The sequence below is a fragment of the Cherax quadricarinatus genome, chromosome 97, assembly GCF_038502225.1.
Source record: "Cherax quadricarinatus isolate ZL_2023a chromosome 97, ASM3850222v1, whole genome shotgun sequence".
NCBI classification, from domain to species: domain Eukaryota; kingdom Metazoa; phylum Arthropoda; class Malacostraca; order Decapoda; family Parastacidae; genus Cherax; species Cherax quadricarinatus.
Genome location: NC_091388.1, coordinates 5,089,153 through 5,106,652, shown reverse-complemented (window position 1 = coordinate 5,106,652; position 17,500 = coordinate 5,089,153). Strand labels below are relative to the sequence as shown.

General features: G+C 42.7%; 1 protein-coding gene across 5 annotated transcripts in view; it reads left to right on the top strand.

Annotated features, from left to right (window-relative positions):
* The window catches only part of LOC128704951 (protein obstructor-E), a 21,468-nt gene that overhangs the window by 422 nt on the left and 3,546 nt on the right, over positions 1–17,500 (top strand). For 3 of the 5 annotated variants that reach the window (XM_070105170.1, XM_070105174.1, XM_070105172.1), the window contains exons 2-5: positions 6,253–6,696; positions 10,722–10,934; positions 14,481–14,644; positions 14,934–14,986. In XM_070105170.1, coding sequence (XP_069961271.1) covers positions 6,253–6,696; positions 10,722–10,934; positions 14,481–14,644; positions 14,934–14,986 — 874 coding nt within the window. Of the gene's footprint in view, positions 1–6,252; positions 6,697–10,721; positions 10,935–14,480; positions 14,698–14,933; positions 14,987–17,500 lie in introns of all 5 variants that reach the window. The other 2 variants (XM_070105171.1, XM_070105173.1) reach the window with 1 other exon arrangement.

Here is a 17,500-nt window from a genome sequence, read left to right as displayed (position 1 = left end):
CTAGCCTGGGTCTACCCTAGCTGTCTAACTTGCTACTAGCCCTGCTATTAGCCCTACTACTAGCCATGCTACTAGCCCTGCTACTAGAACTGCCACTAGCCCTGCTACTAGAACTGCCACTAGCCCTGCTACTAGCCCTATTACTAGTCCTTACTGTAGGTAAGTCCTTCAGCCCCTAGCCTGGGTCGACCCTAACTGTCTAACTTGCTACTAGCCCTACTACTAGCCCTGTTACTAGTCCTTACTGAAGGTAAGTCCTCCTAGCCCCTAGCCTGGGTCTACCCTCACTGCTTAACTTGCTACTAGCCCTGCTATTAGCCCTGTTACTAGCTCTTACTGGTGGTAAGTCCTCCTAGCCCCTAGCCTTGGTCTACCTTCACTGTCTAACCTGCTACTAGCCCTGCTACTAGCACTGTTACTAGCCCTTACTGGTGGTAAGCCCTCCTAGCCCTTAGCCTGGGTCTACCCTCACTGTCTAACCTGCTACTAGCCCTGCTACTAGCACTGTTACTAGCCCTTACTGCAGGTAAGTCCTCCTAGCCCCTAGCCATGGGTCTATCCTCACTGTCTACTCCTACTAGCCATGCTGTTATCTTTGCTACTAGCCCTTCTACTAGCCATGCTATTAGTTCTGCAACTAGGTTTGCTATTAGCCCTTACTGCTGGTAAGTCCTCCTAGCCCCTAGCCAGGGTCTATCCTCACTGTCTAACCTGCTACTAGCCCTCTATTAGCCCTGCTACAAGCTTTGCTTCTAGCCCTGCTACTAGGCTTGGTACTAGCTTTACTACTAGGCCTCCTACTAGCCTATACTGCTGGTAAATCCTCCTTACTCCTAGCCTGGGTCTATCCTAACTGTCTAGCCCTGCTTCTAACCCTTCTACTTGCCTGCTAACATCCCTGCTACTAGCCCAGCCACTAGCCCTGCTACTAGCCATTACTGCTGGTTAGTCCTCCTAGCCCCTAGCCTCTACCTAATCTCACTGTCTAGCTTGTCTAGATCTACCCCTATCCTATCTATCTATCCTCTGGACCTATCCACTATTATCTATCTATTGTCTATCCATCTTACTATTAAATTAGGGTAGTTTTAACTATCCCATTAGTAACTATCCATTGTAAAGTCGAGGGATAGTATGGAAGAGCTATATTGGATAAATAGCTGTGTATAGAGGGTTGTATGAGTGTATTGTAATGTGTATGTATTGTAATGTGTATGTATTGTAATGTGTATGAGTATATTGTAATGTGTATGAGTGTGTATGATTTGAAATGGTGATGATTGCGTTGCAAGGTGGTGACTGTGACCAATGTGACTTAGTAATGCTGCTAGAAGTGCTAGTGCTGCTAGTAGCACTACTGCTAGTACCACTACTAGTAGTGCTAGTACTACTAGTACCACTACTAGTAGTGCTACTACTACTAGTACCACTACTAGTAGTGCTACTAGTACTAGTACCACTACTAGTAGTGCTAGTACTAGTACCACTACTAGTAGTGCTAGTACTAGTACCACTACTAGTAGTGTTACTACTACTAGTATCACTACTAGTGTTACTACTACTACTAGTACCACTACTAGTAGGGCTACTACTACTAGTACCACTACTAGTAGTACTATTACTATTAGTACCACTACTAGTAGTGTTACTACTAGTAGTACTACTACTAGTAGTGTTACTACTACTAGTACTACTAGTAGTGTTACTACTACTAGTACTACTACTAGTACCACTACTAGTAGTGTTACTACTACTAGTACCACTACTAGTAGTGTTATTACTACTAGTACTACTACTAGTACCACTACTAGTAGTGTTACTACTACTAGTACTACTACTAGTACCACTACTAGTAGTGTTACTACTACTAGTACCACTACTAGTAGTGTTACTACTACTTGTACCACTACTAGTAGTGTTACTACTACTAGTACCACTACTACTAGTGCTACTACTAGTACCACTACTACTAGTGTTACTACTACTAGTACCACTACTACTAGTACCACTGCTAGTAGTGTTACTACTACTAGTACCACTACTAGCAGTGCTAGTACTACTAGTACCACTACTACTAGTGTTACTACTACTAGTACCACTACTAGTAGTGTTACTACTACTAGTAGTGTTACTACTAGTACCACTAGTAGTAGTGCTACTACTAGTACTACTACTACTACTACTACTACCATTATAAGTGAAAGTGTGAAAGTGCCCTCAAGTGTGAAGAGAGAATACCAAGCAGTGGGCATGGTGGGCATGGTAATGTGCCCACCCTGCCCACTGCCCTGGGCATGAATGCTGATCACTAGTTGAGAATGTCTGGGTATACCTGGTGAATACCTGGAGGGTATAGTTGATATATTCCTCTCAATGTATATACACTGAGATATACACCTCTCAGTGTATGTACACTGAGATATACACCTCTCAGTGTATATACACTGAGATATACACCTCTCAGTGTATATACACTGAGATATACACCTTTCAGTGTATATACAGTGAGATATACACCTCTCAGTGTATATACACTGAGATATACACCTCTCAGTGTATATGCACTGAGATATACACCTCTCAGTGTATATACACTGAGATATACACCTTTCAGTGTATATACACTGAGATATACACCTCTCAGTGAATATACACTGAGATATACACATACCATCCTGTTCATCGATAAATTTCACCCAATTTCTCCTATAAAGGGAGTTTGCTGAAGCTATACCAATCATATTATAGCTCCTGGGCTAATAATAGGCCTTGTGTAACCAGGCCTATTAGAGTCAATCAGGCCTTGGACATCCTCCAGGCAGGCCGTGACCTTCTTGTAGTTTGACCTTGTTGCTTCATAAGGTCACTGGTATTTTATGAGTAGTTAGTAGTGCAAGACTCGCCGAACGGCCATATCCTCTATGACTCAAGTCATTTAGACTGAAATTGTAGTGTAATGTTATGGGTAGATAGTCCTAACTTTCCATTTTATGGAAATATTTGATAGTGTCCTGTGAAGGAAGGTCAGTGTCAGGGGATCAAGACTGTTCAACTGCCTTAAAAATGTATAATATATAATTACTAATAGATCCCTGGTTGTCTTCAAGATCCCTAACTGCCTTCAAGACCCCTGGTTGTTTTCAAGACTCCTGGTTGTCTTTAAGACCCCTGGTTGTTTTCAAGACTCCTGGTTGTTTTCAAGACCCCTGGTTGTTTTCAAGATTCCTGGTTGTCTTTAAGACCCCGGGTTGTCTTCAAGACCCCTGGTTGTCCTCAAGACCCCTGGTTGTCTTTAAGATCCACCAGGAGGTCTAGTCATGGACCAGGCTGTGGGGGCACTGAAGCCTGGTCACAGACCTGGCCGCGGGGGCGCTGACCACCGGAACTCTCTCCAGGTAAACTGATCTGCAAACACCCTTCATGCATACACTAGGTATACACTAGATATACATCAGGCATACTCCAGGAATATACCAGATATGCTCCAGGTATACACCAGCAATATACCAGGTATACACCAATATACTCCAGATAGACACCAGAATACTGCTTCCGTCTGGATATACTGGAATGTTGGCGCAACAGTAAAGCACTGCATCATTGCAGACACGAGTTGCAAGGCAATCACAAGGTTGATGGTGCTGTTGCAAGGAGTGGACCTGCTTGCATAAGGTCCTGGTAGCAATTTGCAAGTGTTTTAATAAGTTGAGAAATTCCTGGTTGAGGCAGAGAAGAAGAAGGGGTCTTGAAGACAACCAGGGGAGTCTTGAAGACAACCAGGGGAGTCTTGAAGACAACCAGGGGAGTCTTGAAGACAACCAGGGAGTCTTGAAGACAACCAGGGGAGTCTTGAAGACTACCAGGGGGTCTTGAAGACAACCAGGGGAGTCTTGAAGACAAACAGGGGAGTCTAGAAGACAACCAGGGGAGTCTTGAAGACAACCAGGAGTTTTGAAGACAACCAGGGGAGTCTTGAAGACAACCAGGGGTCTTGAAGACAACCAGGGGAGTCTTGAAGACAACCAGGGGTCTTGAAGACAACCAGGGGTCTTGAAGACAACCAGGGGAGTCTTGAAGACAACCAGGGGAGTCTTGAAGACAACCAGGGGAGTCTTGAAGGCAACCAGGGGAGTCTTGAAGACTACCAGGGGAGTCTTGAAGAAAACCAGGGGTCTTGAAGACAACCAGGGGAGTCTTGAAGACAACCAGGGGAGTCTTGAAGACAACCGGGGGAGTCTTGAAAACAACCAGGGGAGTCTTGAAGACAACCAGGGGAGTCTTGAAGACAACCAGGGGAGTCTTGAAGACAACCAGGGGAGTCTTGAAGACAACCAGGGGTTTTGAAGACAACCAGGGGAGTCTTGAAGACAACCAGGGATCTTGAAGACAACTAGGGGAGTCTTGAAGACAACCAGGGGTCTTGAAGACAACCAGGGGTCTTGAAGACAACCAGGGGAGTCTTGAAGACAACCAGGGGAGTCTTGAAGACAACCAGGGCAGTCTTGAAGGCAACCAGGGGAGTCTTGAAGACAACCAGGGGAGTCTTGAAGACAACCAGGGGTCTTGAAGACAACCAGGGGAGTCTTGAAGACAACCAGGGGAGTCTCGAAGACAACCAGGGGAGTCTTGAAGACAACCGGGGGAGTCTTGAAAACAACCAGGGGAGTCTTGAAGACAACCAGGGGAGTCTTGAAGACAACCAGGGGAGTCTTGAAGACAACCAGGGGTTTTGAAGACAACCAGGGGAGTCTTGAAGACAACCAGGGATCTTGAAGACAACTAGGGGAGTCTTGAAGACAACCAGGGGTCTTGAAGACAACCAGGGGTCTTGAAGACAACCAGGGGAGTCTTGAAGACAACCAGGGGAGTCTTGAAGACAACCAGGGGAGTCTTGAAGACAACCAGGGGTCTTGAAGACAACCAGGGGAGTCTTGAAGACAACCAGGGGAGTCTTAAAAACAACCAGGGGAGTCTTGAAGACAACCAGGGGAGTCTTGAAGACTACCAGGGGAGTCTTGAAGACAACCAGGGGAGTCTTGAAGACAACCAGGGGAGTCTTGAAGACAACCAGGGGAGTCTTGAAGACCACCAGGGGAGTCTTGAAGACAACCAGGGGTCTTGAAGACTACCAGGGGTCTTGAAGACAACCAGGGGAGTCTTGAAGACAACCAGGGGAGTCTTGAAGACAACCAGAGGAGTCTTGAAGGCAACCAGGGGAGTCTTGAAGACAACCAGGGGAGTCTTGAAGACAACCAGGGGTCTTGAAGACAACCAGGGGAGTCTTGAAGACAACCAGGGGAGTCTTGAAGACAACCAGGGGAGTCTTGAAGACTACCAGGGGAGTCTTGAAGACCACCAGGGGAGTCTTGAAGACAACCAGGGGTCTTGAAGACAACCAGGGGGTCTTGAAGACAACCAGGGGAGTCTTGAAGACAACCAGGGGAGTCTTGAAGACAACCAGGGGAGTCTTGAAGACAACCAGGTGTTTTGAAGACAACCAGGGAAGTCTTGAAGACAACCAGGGGTTTTGAAGACAACCGGGGGAGTCTTGAAGACAACCAGGGGAGTCTTGAAGACAACCAGGGGTTTTGAAGACAACCGGGGGAGTCTTGAAGACAACCAGGGAAGTCTTGAAGACAACCGGGGGAGTCTTGAAGACAACCAGGGGAGTCTTGAAGACAACCAGGGGTTTTGAAGACAACCGGGGGAGTCTTGAAGACAACCGGGGGAGTCTTGAAGACAACCAGGGGTTTTGAAGATAATGATGACTACTGTGTCTAGACCGTGTGATAGCCACTGTGTGTAGACTGTGTGATAGCCACTGTGTGTAGACTGTGTGATAGCCACTGTGTGTAGACTGTGTGATAGCCACTGTGTGTAGACTGTGTGATAGCCACTGTGTGTAGACTGTGTGATAGCCACTGTGTGTAGACTGTGTGATAGCCACTGTGTGTAGACTGTGTGATAGCCACTGTGTGTAGACTGTGTGATAGCCACTGTGTCTAGACTGTGTGATAGCCACTGTGTCTAGACTGTGTGATAGCCACTGTGTGTAGACTGTGTGATAGCCACTGTGTGTAGACTGTGTGATAGCCACTGTGTGTAGACTGTGTGATAGCCACTGTGTGTAGACTGCGTGATGACCACATTTAGATAAGTGTGGAATTCCTCAGTCTTAACTGAAGACTGTTGCACCTTAATCATAATAGGTGATCAGTCCCAACATAAATTTTAATTGTCACTGCCTTTCAGGGATACCACAGTTTGAGGCAGATGGCCAAGAGGAAATAGTGGACCCTGTACCAACCTCCAGCACAGACGAGGGGGTCGAACCACCTGCCTCCAGGAGAGAATCTTTTAACACCCCTGTACACACCTCCAGGATAGACCAGGGGGTCGAACCACCTGTCTCCAGAAGAGAAGGGGCTTTCAACACCCCTGTACACACCTCCAGGAGACACCAGGGGGTCGAACCACCTGCCCAGTCATCCAGAAATCAAGAATTCAACTGTGTGGAGGATGGGGTATACGAAGACCCGAACCAGTGTGACAAGTACTGGGTATGTGAGGGTGGGCAAGCCATACCCAAACTCTGTGATGATGGTCTGGTCTTTGACCTGCTCAAGGCTGAGGCAGGGGGCGTCGACCCCTGTGAATATCCCTACGTTGTAGACTGTGGCAGCAGAACTTTTCTACGTGAGTACTACTGTTACTACTGTTACTACTGTTACTACTGTTAATACTACTGTTACTACTACTGTTACTACTGTTACTACTACTCTTACTACTGTTACTACTACTGTTACTACTGTTACTACTACTGTTACTGTTACTACTGTTACTACTACTGTTACTACTACTGTTACTACTGTTACTACTGTTACTACTGTTACTACTACTGTTACTACTACTGTTACTACTGTTACTACTGTTACTACTGTTACTGTTACTACTACTGTTACTACTACTGTTACTGCTACTTGTACTACTGTTACTACTGTTACTGCTGTTACTACTACTGTTACTGTTACTACTACTGCTACTGTTACTACTACTGTTACTACTGTTACTACTGTTACTACTGTTACTACTACTGTTACTGTTACTACTGTTACTACTACTATTACTACTATTACTACTGTTACTACTGTTACTACTGTTACTACTGTTACTACTGTTACTACTACTGTTACTACTGTTACTACTACTGTTACTACTACTGTTACTACTGTTACTACTACTGCTACTGTTACTACTACTGTTACTACTACTGTTACTACTGTTACTACTACTGTTACTGTTACTACTGTTACTACTACTACTGTTACTACTACTATTACTACTATTACTACTGTTACTACTGTTACTACTGTTACTACTGTTACTACTACTATTACTACTACTGTTACTACTGTTACTACTACTGTTACTACTACTGTTACTACTGTTACTACTACTGTTACTACTACTGTTACTACTGTTACTACTACTGTTACTACTACTGTTACTGTTACTACTGTTACTACTGTTACTACTACTGTTTCTACTACTGTTACTACTACTGTTACTACTACTGTTACTGTTACTACTGAAACTACTGCTGTTACTACTTCTGTTACTACTGTTACTACTACTGTTACTACTGTTACTACTACTGTTACTACTACTGTTACTACTGTTACTACTACTGTTACTACTGTTACTACTACTGTTACTACTGTTACTACTACTGTTACTACTGTTACTACTACTGTTACTACTATTACTACTACTGTTACTACTGTTACTACTACTGTTACTGTTACTACTGTTACTACTACTGTTACTACTGTTACTGTTACTACTGTTACTACTACTGTTACTACTGTTATTACTACTGTTACTGTTACTACTACTGTTACTACTACTGTTACTACTGCTGTTACTACTGCTGTTACTACTACTGCTGTTACTACTACTACTGTTACTACTACTGTTTCTACTGTTACTACTACTGTTACTACTACTGTTACTACTACTGTTTCTACTGTTACTGCTGTTACTACTACTTTTACTACTACTGTTACTACTACTGTTACTGTTACTACTGTTACTACTACTGTTACTACTGTTACTACTACTGTCACTACTACTGTTACTACTACTGTTACTACTACTGTTACTACTGTTACTACTACTGTTACTACTACTGTTACTACTGTTACTACTACTGTTACTACTACTGTTACTACTGTTACTACTACTGTTACTACTACTGTTACTACTACTGTTACTACTGTTACTACTACTATTACTACTGTTACTACTACTGTTACTACTGTTACTACTACTGTTACTACTGTTACTACTGTTACTACTACTGTTACTGTTACTACTGTTACTACTACTGTTACTACTGTTACTACTACTGTTACTACTGTTACTACTACTGTTACTACTGTTACTACTACTGTTACTACTGTTACTACTACTGTTACTACTGTTACTACTGTTACTGTTACTACCGTTACTACTACTGTTACTACTACTGTTACTACTACTGTTACTACTACTTGTACTACTGTTACTACTGTTACTGCTGTTACTACTACTGTTACTGTTACTACTACTGCTACTGTTACTACTACTGTTACTACTGTTACTACTACTGTTACTGTTACTACTGTTACTACTACAATTACTACTGTTACTACTGTTACTACTGTTACTACTACTGTTACTACTACTGTTACTACTGTTACTACTACTGTTACTACTACTGTTACTACTGTTACTACTACTGTTACTACTGTTACTACTACTGTTACTGTTACTACTGTTACTACTACTGTTACTACTACTGTTACTACTACTTTTACTACTACTTTTACTACTGTTACTACTACTGTTACTGTTACTACTGTTACTACTACTGTTACTACTACTGTTACTGTTACTACTGAAACTAATACTGTTACTACTTCTGTTACTACTGTTACTACTACTGTTACTACTGTTACTACTACTGTTACTACTGTTACTACTGTTACTACTGTTACTACTACTGTTACTACTGCTACTACTACTGTTACTACTACTGTTACTACTACTGTTACTACTGTTACTACTACTGTTACTACTGTTACTACTATTACTACTACTGTTACTACTGTTACTACTGTTACTACTACTGTTACTGTTACTACTGTTACTACTACTGTTATTACTGTTACTGTTACTGTTACTACTGTTACTACTACTGTTACTACTGTTATTACTACTGTTACTGTTACTGCTGTTACTACTGCTGTTACTACTGCTGTTACTACTACTACTGTTACTACTACTGTTACTACTGTTACTACTACTGTTACTACTACTGTTACTACTACTGTTTCTACTGTTACTGCTGTTACTACTACTTTTACTACTACTGTTACTACTACTGTTACTGTTACTACTGTTACTACTACTGTTACTACTACTGTTACTACTGTTACTACTACTGTCACTACTACTGTTACTACTACTGTTACTACTGTTACTACTACTGTTACTACTGTTACTACTACTGTTACTACTGTTACTACTACTGTTACTACTACTGTTACTACTGTTACTACTACTGTTACTACTGTTACTACTACTGTTACTACTACTGTTTTTTAAAGTGGTTTTAAGTGGGTTTTATGTGTTTTTTAGCGGTTTTATTGGTCAGGAGTGGTTGTGAAGAGGGGGAGGTGGCCTGTGAGTGGTTTTTTAAGTGGGTTTTAAGTGTTTTTTTCGGTTTTTAGTGGTTTTAGGAGTGACTATGAGAAGTGGTTTATAAGTGGTTTTTAGTTTCTTACTGATTTTAAGTGTTTTTGGTGGTTTTTACCTTGACTTAGAGCCCGTAATAACACCTGTTGATCCAACAGCCTGTTTTAACAGTAACATCTTCTGTTGTACAAGCAACAATCTGTTTTAACACCTCCTGTTGTACCCAACAACCTGTATCAACAGTAACACTTTCCGTTGTACAAACAACAGTCTGTTTTTAACACCTCCTGTTGTACCCAACAGCCTGTATCAACAGTAACACTGTTACTACTGTTACTACTACTGTTACTACTACTGTTACTACTACTGTTACTACTACTGTTACTACCATTGTTATTACTACAGTTACTACTACTGTTACTACTACAGTTACTACTGTTACTACTACTGTTACTACTACTATTATTACTACTGTTACTACTACTGTTACTACTAGTATTATTACCACTTGTACTATTATTATTACTACTGTTACTACTATTATTACTACTGTTACTACTACTGTTACTACTGTTACTGCTACTGTTACTACTACTATTATTACTACTGTTACTACTACTGTTACTACAACCACTATTACCACTTGTACTATTATTATTACTACTGTTACTACTATTATTACTACTGTTACTACTACTGTTACTACTACTGTTACTACTACTATTATTACTACTGTTCCTACTACTGTTACTACAACCACTATTACCACTTGTACTATTATTATTACTACTGTTACTAATACTATTACTACTGTTACTACTACTATTAATACTGTTACTACTACTGTTACTACTGTTACTACTACTGTCACTACTACTGTTACTACCACCACTACTACCACTTGTACTACTACTACGATTATTATAATTACGATTATCATGATTATCAACATTATTAACATTCACACCGTCTGCCCCCCCCAGAGAACGCCACCTACCCCAGTAAATACTGCCCTCGGAGGAACGGTATATTCTCAGACCCGGACCCGGCAGTGTGTACCCGCTTCTATACCTGCATCAAGGGTCTACACACTGTCACTGACTGTACCTCCGGTCTACACTTCGACGAGCAGACTGGTATTTGTAACTGGCCAGAGCAAGTGGCCAGGTCTGGCTGCGAGGAGGACAAGATGGCCGGTGAGTGGTTTTTAGCGGTTTTATTGGTCAGGAGTGGTTGTGAAGAGGGGGAGGTGGCCGGTGAGTGGTTTTTAAGTGGGTTTTATGTGTTTTTTAGCGGTTTTATTGGTCAGGAGTGGTTGTGAAGAGGGGGAGGTGGCCGGTGAGTGGTTTTTAAGTGGGTTTTATGTGTTTTTTAGCGGTTTTATTGGTCAGGAGTGGTTGTGAAGAGGGGGAGGTGGCCGGTGAGTGGTTTTTAAGTGGGTTTTATGTGTTTTTAGCGGTTTTATTGGTCAGGAGTGGTTGTGAAGAGGGGGAGGTGGCCGGTGAGTGGTTTTTAGCGGTTTTATTGGTCAGGAGTGGTTGTGAAGAGGGGGAGGTGGCCGGTGAGTGGTTTTTAAGTGGGTTTTAAGTGGTTTTTTTCGGTTTTTAGTGGTTTTAGGAGTGACTATGAGAAGTGGTTTATAAGTGGTTATAAGTGGTTTTTAGTTTCTTACTGATTTTAAGTGTTTTTGGTGGTTTTTTACCTTGACTTAGAGCCCGTAATAACACCTGTTGATCCAGTTAGTTAGTTTAATGTTTATTATGCACCACATACCCATCCTGTGGGCGGTAGTCACCCCATACCCATCCTGTGGGCGGTAGTCACCACATACCCATCCTGTGGGCGGTAGTCACCCCATACCCATCCTGTGGGCGGTAGTCACCCCATACCCATCCTGTGGGCGGTAGTCACCACATACCCATCCTGTGGGTGGTAGTCACCATATACCCATCCTGTGGGTGGTAGTCACCATATACCCATCCTGTGGGTGGTAGTCACCCCATACCCATCCTGTGGGTGGTAGTCACCCCAGACCCATCCTGTGGGTGGTAGTCACCACATACCCATCCTGTGGGCGGTAGTCACCACATACCCATCCTGTGGGCGGTAGTCACCACATACCCATCCTGTGGGTGGTAGTCACCACATACCCATCCTGTGGGTGGTAGTCACCCCATACCCATCCTGTGGGTGGTAGTCACCCCATACCCATCCTGTGGGTGGTAGTCACCACATACCCATCCTGTGGGCGGTAGTCACCCCATACCCATCCTGTGGGTGGTAGTCACCACATACCCATCCTGTGGGCGGTAGTCACCCCATACCCATCCTGTGGGCGGTAGTCACCCCATACCTATCCTGTGGGCGGTAGTCACCACATACCCATCCTGTGGGCGGTAGTCACCACATACCCATCCTGTGGGCGGTAGTCACCACATACCCATCCTGTGGGCGGTAGTCACCCCATACCCATCCTGTGGGCGGTAGTCACCCCATACCCATCCTGTGGGCGGTAGTCACCCCATACCCATCCTGTGGGCGGTAGTCACCCCATACCCATCCTGTGGGCGGTAGTCACCCCAGACCCATCCTGTGGGCGGTAGTCACCCCATACCCATCCTGTGGGCGGTAGTCAAAAGATTACAGAGGTACACAATGGGTCCAGGGACTGGACTCCCAAAGTTCTTGCTAATTGACCAGTTTTACCTATTCGGCACGACATATATATATATATATATATATATATATATATATATATATATATATATATATATATATATATATATATATATATATATATATATATATATATATATATATATATATATATATATATATATATATATATTAATATGCAAACAGTACTGAACGGAACATCCAACAGCCTGTTTTAACAGTAACATCTTCTGTTGAACAAGCAACAATCTGTTTTAACACGTCCTGTTGTACCCAACAGCCTGTATCAACAGTAACACTTTCCGTTGTACAAACAACAGTCTGTTTTAACACGTCCTGTTGCACCCAACAACCTGTATCAACAGTAACACTTTCCGTTGTACAAACAACAGTCTGTTTTAACACGTCCTGTTGTACCCAACAACCTGTATCAACAGTAACACTTTCCGTTGTACAAACAACAGTCTGTTTTAACACGTCCTGTTGTACCCAACAGCCTGTATCAACAGTAATACTTTCCGTTGTACAAACAACAGTCTGTTTTAACACCTCCTGTTGTACCCAACAGCCTGTATCAACAGTAACACTTTCCGTTGTACAAACAACAGTCTGTTTTAACACCTGTTGTACCCAACAGCCTGTATCAACAGTAACACTTTCCGTTGTACAAACAACAGTCTGTTTTAACACGTCCTGTTGTACCCAACAGCCTGCATCAACAGTAACATATTCCGTTGTACAAACAACAGTCTGTTTTAACACCTGTTGTACCCAACAGCCTGTATCAACAGTAACACTTTCCGTTGTACAAACAACAGTCTGTTTTAACACGTCCTGTTGTACCCAACAGCCTGTATCAACAGTAATACTTTCCGTTGTACAAACAACAGTCTGTTTTAACACCTGTTGTACCCAACAGCCTGTATCAACAGTAACACTTTCCGTTGTGCAAACAACAGTCTGTTTTAGCACCTCCTGTTGTACCCAACAGCCTGTATCAACAGTTTCACTTTCCGTTGTACAAACAACAGTCTGTTTTTAACACCTGTTGTACCCAACAGCCTTTATCAACAGTAACACTTTCCGTTGTACAAATAACAGTCTGTTTTTAACACCTCCTGTTGAACCCAACAGCCTGTATCAACAGCAACACTTTCCGTTGTACAAACAACAGTCTGTTTTAACACCTCCTGTTGTACCCGACAGCCTGTATCAACAGTAACACTTTCCGTTGTACAAACAACAGTCTGTTTTAACACCTCCTGTTGTACCCAACAGTCTGTATCAACAGCAACACTTTCCGTTGTACAAACAACAGTCTGTTTTAACACCTGTTGTACCCAACAGCCTGTATCAACAGTAACACTTTCCGTTGTGCGAACAACAGTCTGTTTTAACACCTCCTGTTGTACCCAACAGCCTGTATCAACAGTAACACTTTCCGTTGTACAAACAACAGTCTGTTTTTAACACCTCCTGTTGTACCCAACAGCCTGTATCAACAGTAACACTTTCCGTTGTACAAACAACAGTCTGTTTTTAACACCTCCTGTTGTACCCAACAGCCTGTATCAACAGTAACACTTTCCGTTGTACAAACAACAGTCTGTTTTTAACACCTCCTGTTGTACCCAACAGCCTGTATCAACAGTAACACTTTCCGTTGTACAAACAACAGTCTGTTTTTAACACCTCCTGTTGTACCCAACAACCTGTATCAACAGTAACACTTTCCATTGTACAAACAACAGTCTGTTTTTAACACCTCCTGTTGTACCCAACAGCCTTTATCAACAGTAACACTTTCCGTTGTACGAACAACAGTCTGTTTTAACACCTCCTGTTGTACCCAACAGCCTGTATCAACAGTAACACTTTCCGTTGTACAAACAACAGTCTGTTTTAACACCTGTTGTACCCAACAGCCTGTATCAACAGTAACACTTTCCGTTGTGCGAACAACAGTCTGTTTTAACACCTGTTGTACCCAACAGCCTGTATCAACAGTAACACTTTCCGTTGTGCGAACAACAGTCTGTTTTAACACGTCCTGTTGTACCCAACAGCCTGTACGAACAACGGGGCCTTCTGCTGTACAGGAGAGAGAGTCATCAATGCTGCTGGAGTTGAACTGCCACATCCAACCTACATCAACCCAGACGACTGTCAGAAGTTCTACGTCTGTCTAAATGGACAGACCCCACAGGAGTCGTCTTGTAGCCTTGGACAGGTCTACAATGAACTCACCACCATGTGTGACTTCCCTGAGAACGTCCCTGAATGGTAAGACCCTTAGGGCTCTCTTGTGGTCTTGAAGGGTCTTGTAGGGTACTAAGACCCTTACTAAGACCTCTTATATTATAGGGCTTTCCTGTAGTCTTGAAGGGTCTTGTAGGGTACTAAGACCCCTTAGATTATAGGGCTCTCTTATGGTCTTGAAGGGTCTTGTAGGGTACTAAGACCCCTACTAAGACCTCTTAGATTATAGGGCTTTCTTGTCGTCTTGTAGCCTTGGACAGGTCTACAATGAACAGACCACCATGTGTGACTTCCCTGAGAACGTCCCTGAATGGTAAGACCCTTAGGGCTCTCTTGTGGTCTTGAAGGGTCTTGTAGGGTACTAAGACCCTTACTAAGACCCCTCATATTATAGGGCTTTCCTGTAGTCTTGAAGGGTCTTGTAGGGTACTAAGACCCCTACTAAGACCTCTTAGATTATAGGGCTCTCTTGTGGTCTTGAAGGGTCTTGTAGGGTACTAAGACCCCTACTAAGGCCTCTTAGATTATAGGGTTTTCTTGTGGTCTTGTAGGGTACTAAGACCCCTACTAAGACCCCTTAGATTATAGAGCTCTCTTGTGGTCTTGAAGGGTCTTGTAGGGTACTAAGACCCTTACTAAGGCCTCTTAGATTATAGGGTTTTCTTGTGGTCTTGTAGGGTACTAAGACCCCTACTAAGACCCCTTAGATAATAGGGCTTTCTTGTGGTCTTGAAGGGTCTTGTAGGGTACTAAGACCCCTACTAAGACCTCTTAGATTATAGGGTTTTCTTGTGGTCTTGTAGGGTACTAAGACCCCTACTAAGACCCCTTAGATTATATGGCTTTCTTGTGGTCTTGAAGGGTCTTGTAGGGTACTAAGACCCTTACTAAGACCCCTTAGATTATAGGGCTTTCTTGTGGTCTTGAAGGGTCTTGTAGGGTACTAAGACCCTTACTAAGACCCCTTAGATTATAGGGCTTTCTTGTGGTCTTGAAGGGTCTTGTAGGGTACTAAGACCCCTTAGATTATAGGGCTCTCTTGTGGTCTTGAAGGGTCTTGTAGGGTACTAAGACCCCTTAGATTATAGGGCTCTCTTGTGGTCTTGAAGGCTCTTGTAGGGTACTAAGACCCATACTAAGACCTCTTAGATTATAGGGCTCTCTTGTGGTCTTGAAAGGTCTTGTGGGGTTGTAATACTCTAAGTAAGATAGTAAGACCCTTGGATAATGAGACCATTGGATAGTAAGACTTGGATAATAAGAACCTTAGTAAGACCCTTGGATAGTAAGACCCTTGGATAGTAAGACCCTTTGATAGTAAGACTCTTGGATAGTAAGACCCTTGGATAGTAAGACCCTTGGATAGTAAGACCCTTGGATAGTAAGACTCTTGGATAGTAAGACCCTTGGATAGTAAGACCCTTGGATAGTAAGACCCTTGGATAGTAAGACCCTTGGATAGTAAGACCCTTGGATAGTAAGACCCTTGGATAGTAAGACCCTTGGATAGTAAGACTCTTGGATAGTAAGACTCTTGGATAGTAAGACACTTGGATAGTAAGACTCTTGGATAGTAAGACCCTTGGATAGTAAGACCCTTGGATAGTAAGACTCTTGGATAGTAAGACTCTTGGATAGTAAGACCCTTGGATAGTAAGACTCTTGGATAGTAAGACTCTTGGATAGTAAGACTCTTGGATAGTAAGACCCTTGGATAGTAAGACTCTTGGATAGTAAGACTCTTGGATAGTAAGACTCTTGGATAGTAAGACCCTTGGATAGTAAGACTCTTGGATAGTAAGACTCTTGGATAGTAAGACCCTTGGATAGTAAGACTCTTGGATAGTAAGACCCTTGGATAGTAAGACTCTTGGATAGTAAGACCCTTGGATAGTAAGACTCTTGGATAGTAAGACCCTTGGATAGTAAGACCCTTGGATAGTAAGACCCTTGGATAGTAAGACCCTTGGATAGTAAGACTCTTGGATAGTAAGACTCTTGGATAGTAAGACACTTGGATAGTAAGACTCTTGGATAGTAAGACCCTTGGATAGTAAGACCCTTGGATAGTAAGACTCTTGGATAGTAAGACTCTTGGATAGTAAGACCCTTGGATAGTAAGACTCTTGGATAGTAAGACTCTTGGATAGTAAGACTCTTGGATAGTAAGACCCTTGGATAGTAAGACCCTTGGATAGTAAGACTCTTGGATAGTAAGACTCTTGGATAGTAAGACTCTTGGATAGTAAGACCCTTGGATAGTAAGACTCTTGGATAGTAAGACCCTTGGATAGTAAGACTCTTGGATAGTAAGACCCTTGGATAGTAAGACTCTTGGATAGTAAGACCCTTGGATAGTAAGACTCTTGGATAGTAAGACCCTTGGATAGTAAGACTCTTGGATAGTAAGACCCTTGGATAGTAAGACCCTTGGATAGTAAGACTCTTGGATAGTAAGACCCTTGGATAGTAAGACTCTTGTATAGTAAGACCCTTGGATAGTAAGACTCTTGGATAGTAAGACCCTTGGATAGTAAGACCCTTGGATAGTAAGACTCTTGGATAGTAAGACTCTTGGATAGTAAGAGCCTTGGATAGTAAGACCCTTGGATAGTAAGACCCTTGGATAGTAAGACTCTTGGATAGTAAGACCCTTGGATAGTAAGACTCTTGGATAGTAAGACCCTTGGATAGTAAGACCCTTGGATAGTAAGACTCTTGGATAGTAAGACCCTTGGATAGTAAGATTCTTGGATAGTAAGACCCTTGGATAGTAAGACTCTTGGATAGTAAGACCCTTGGATGGTAAGACCCTTGGATAGTAAGA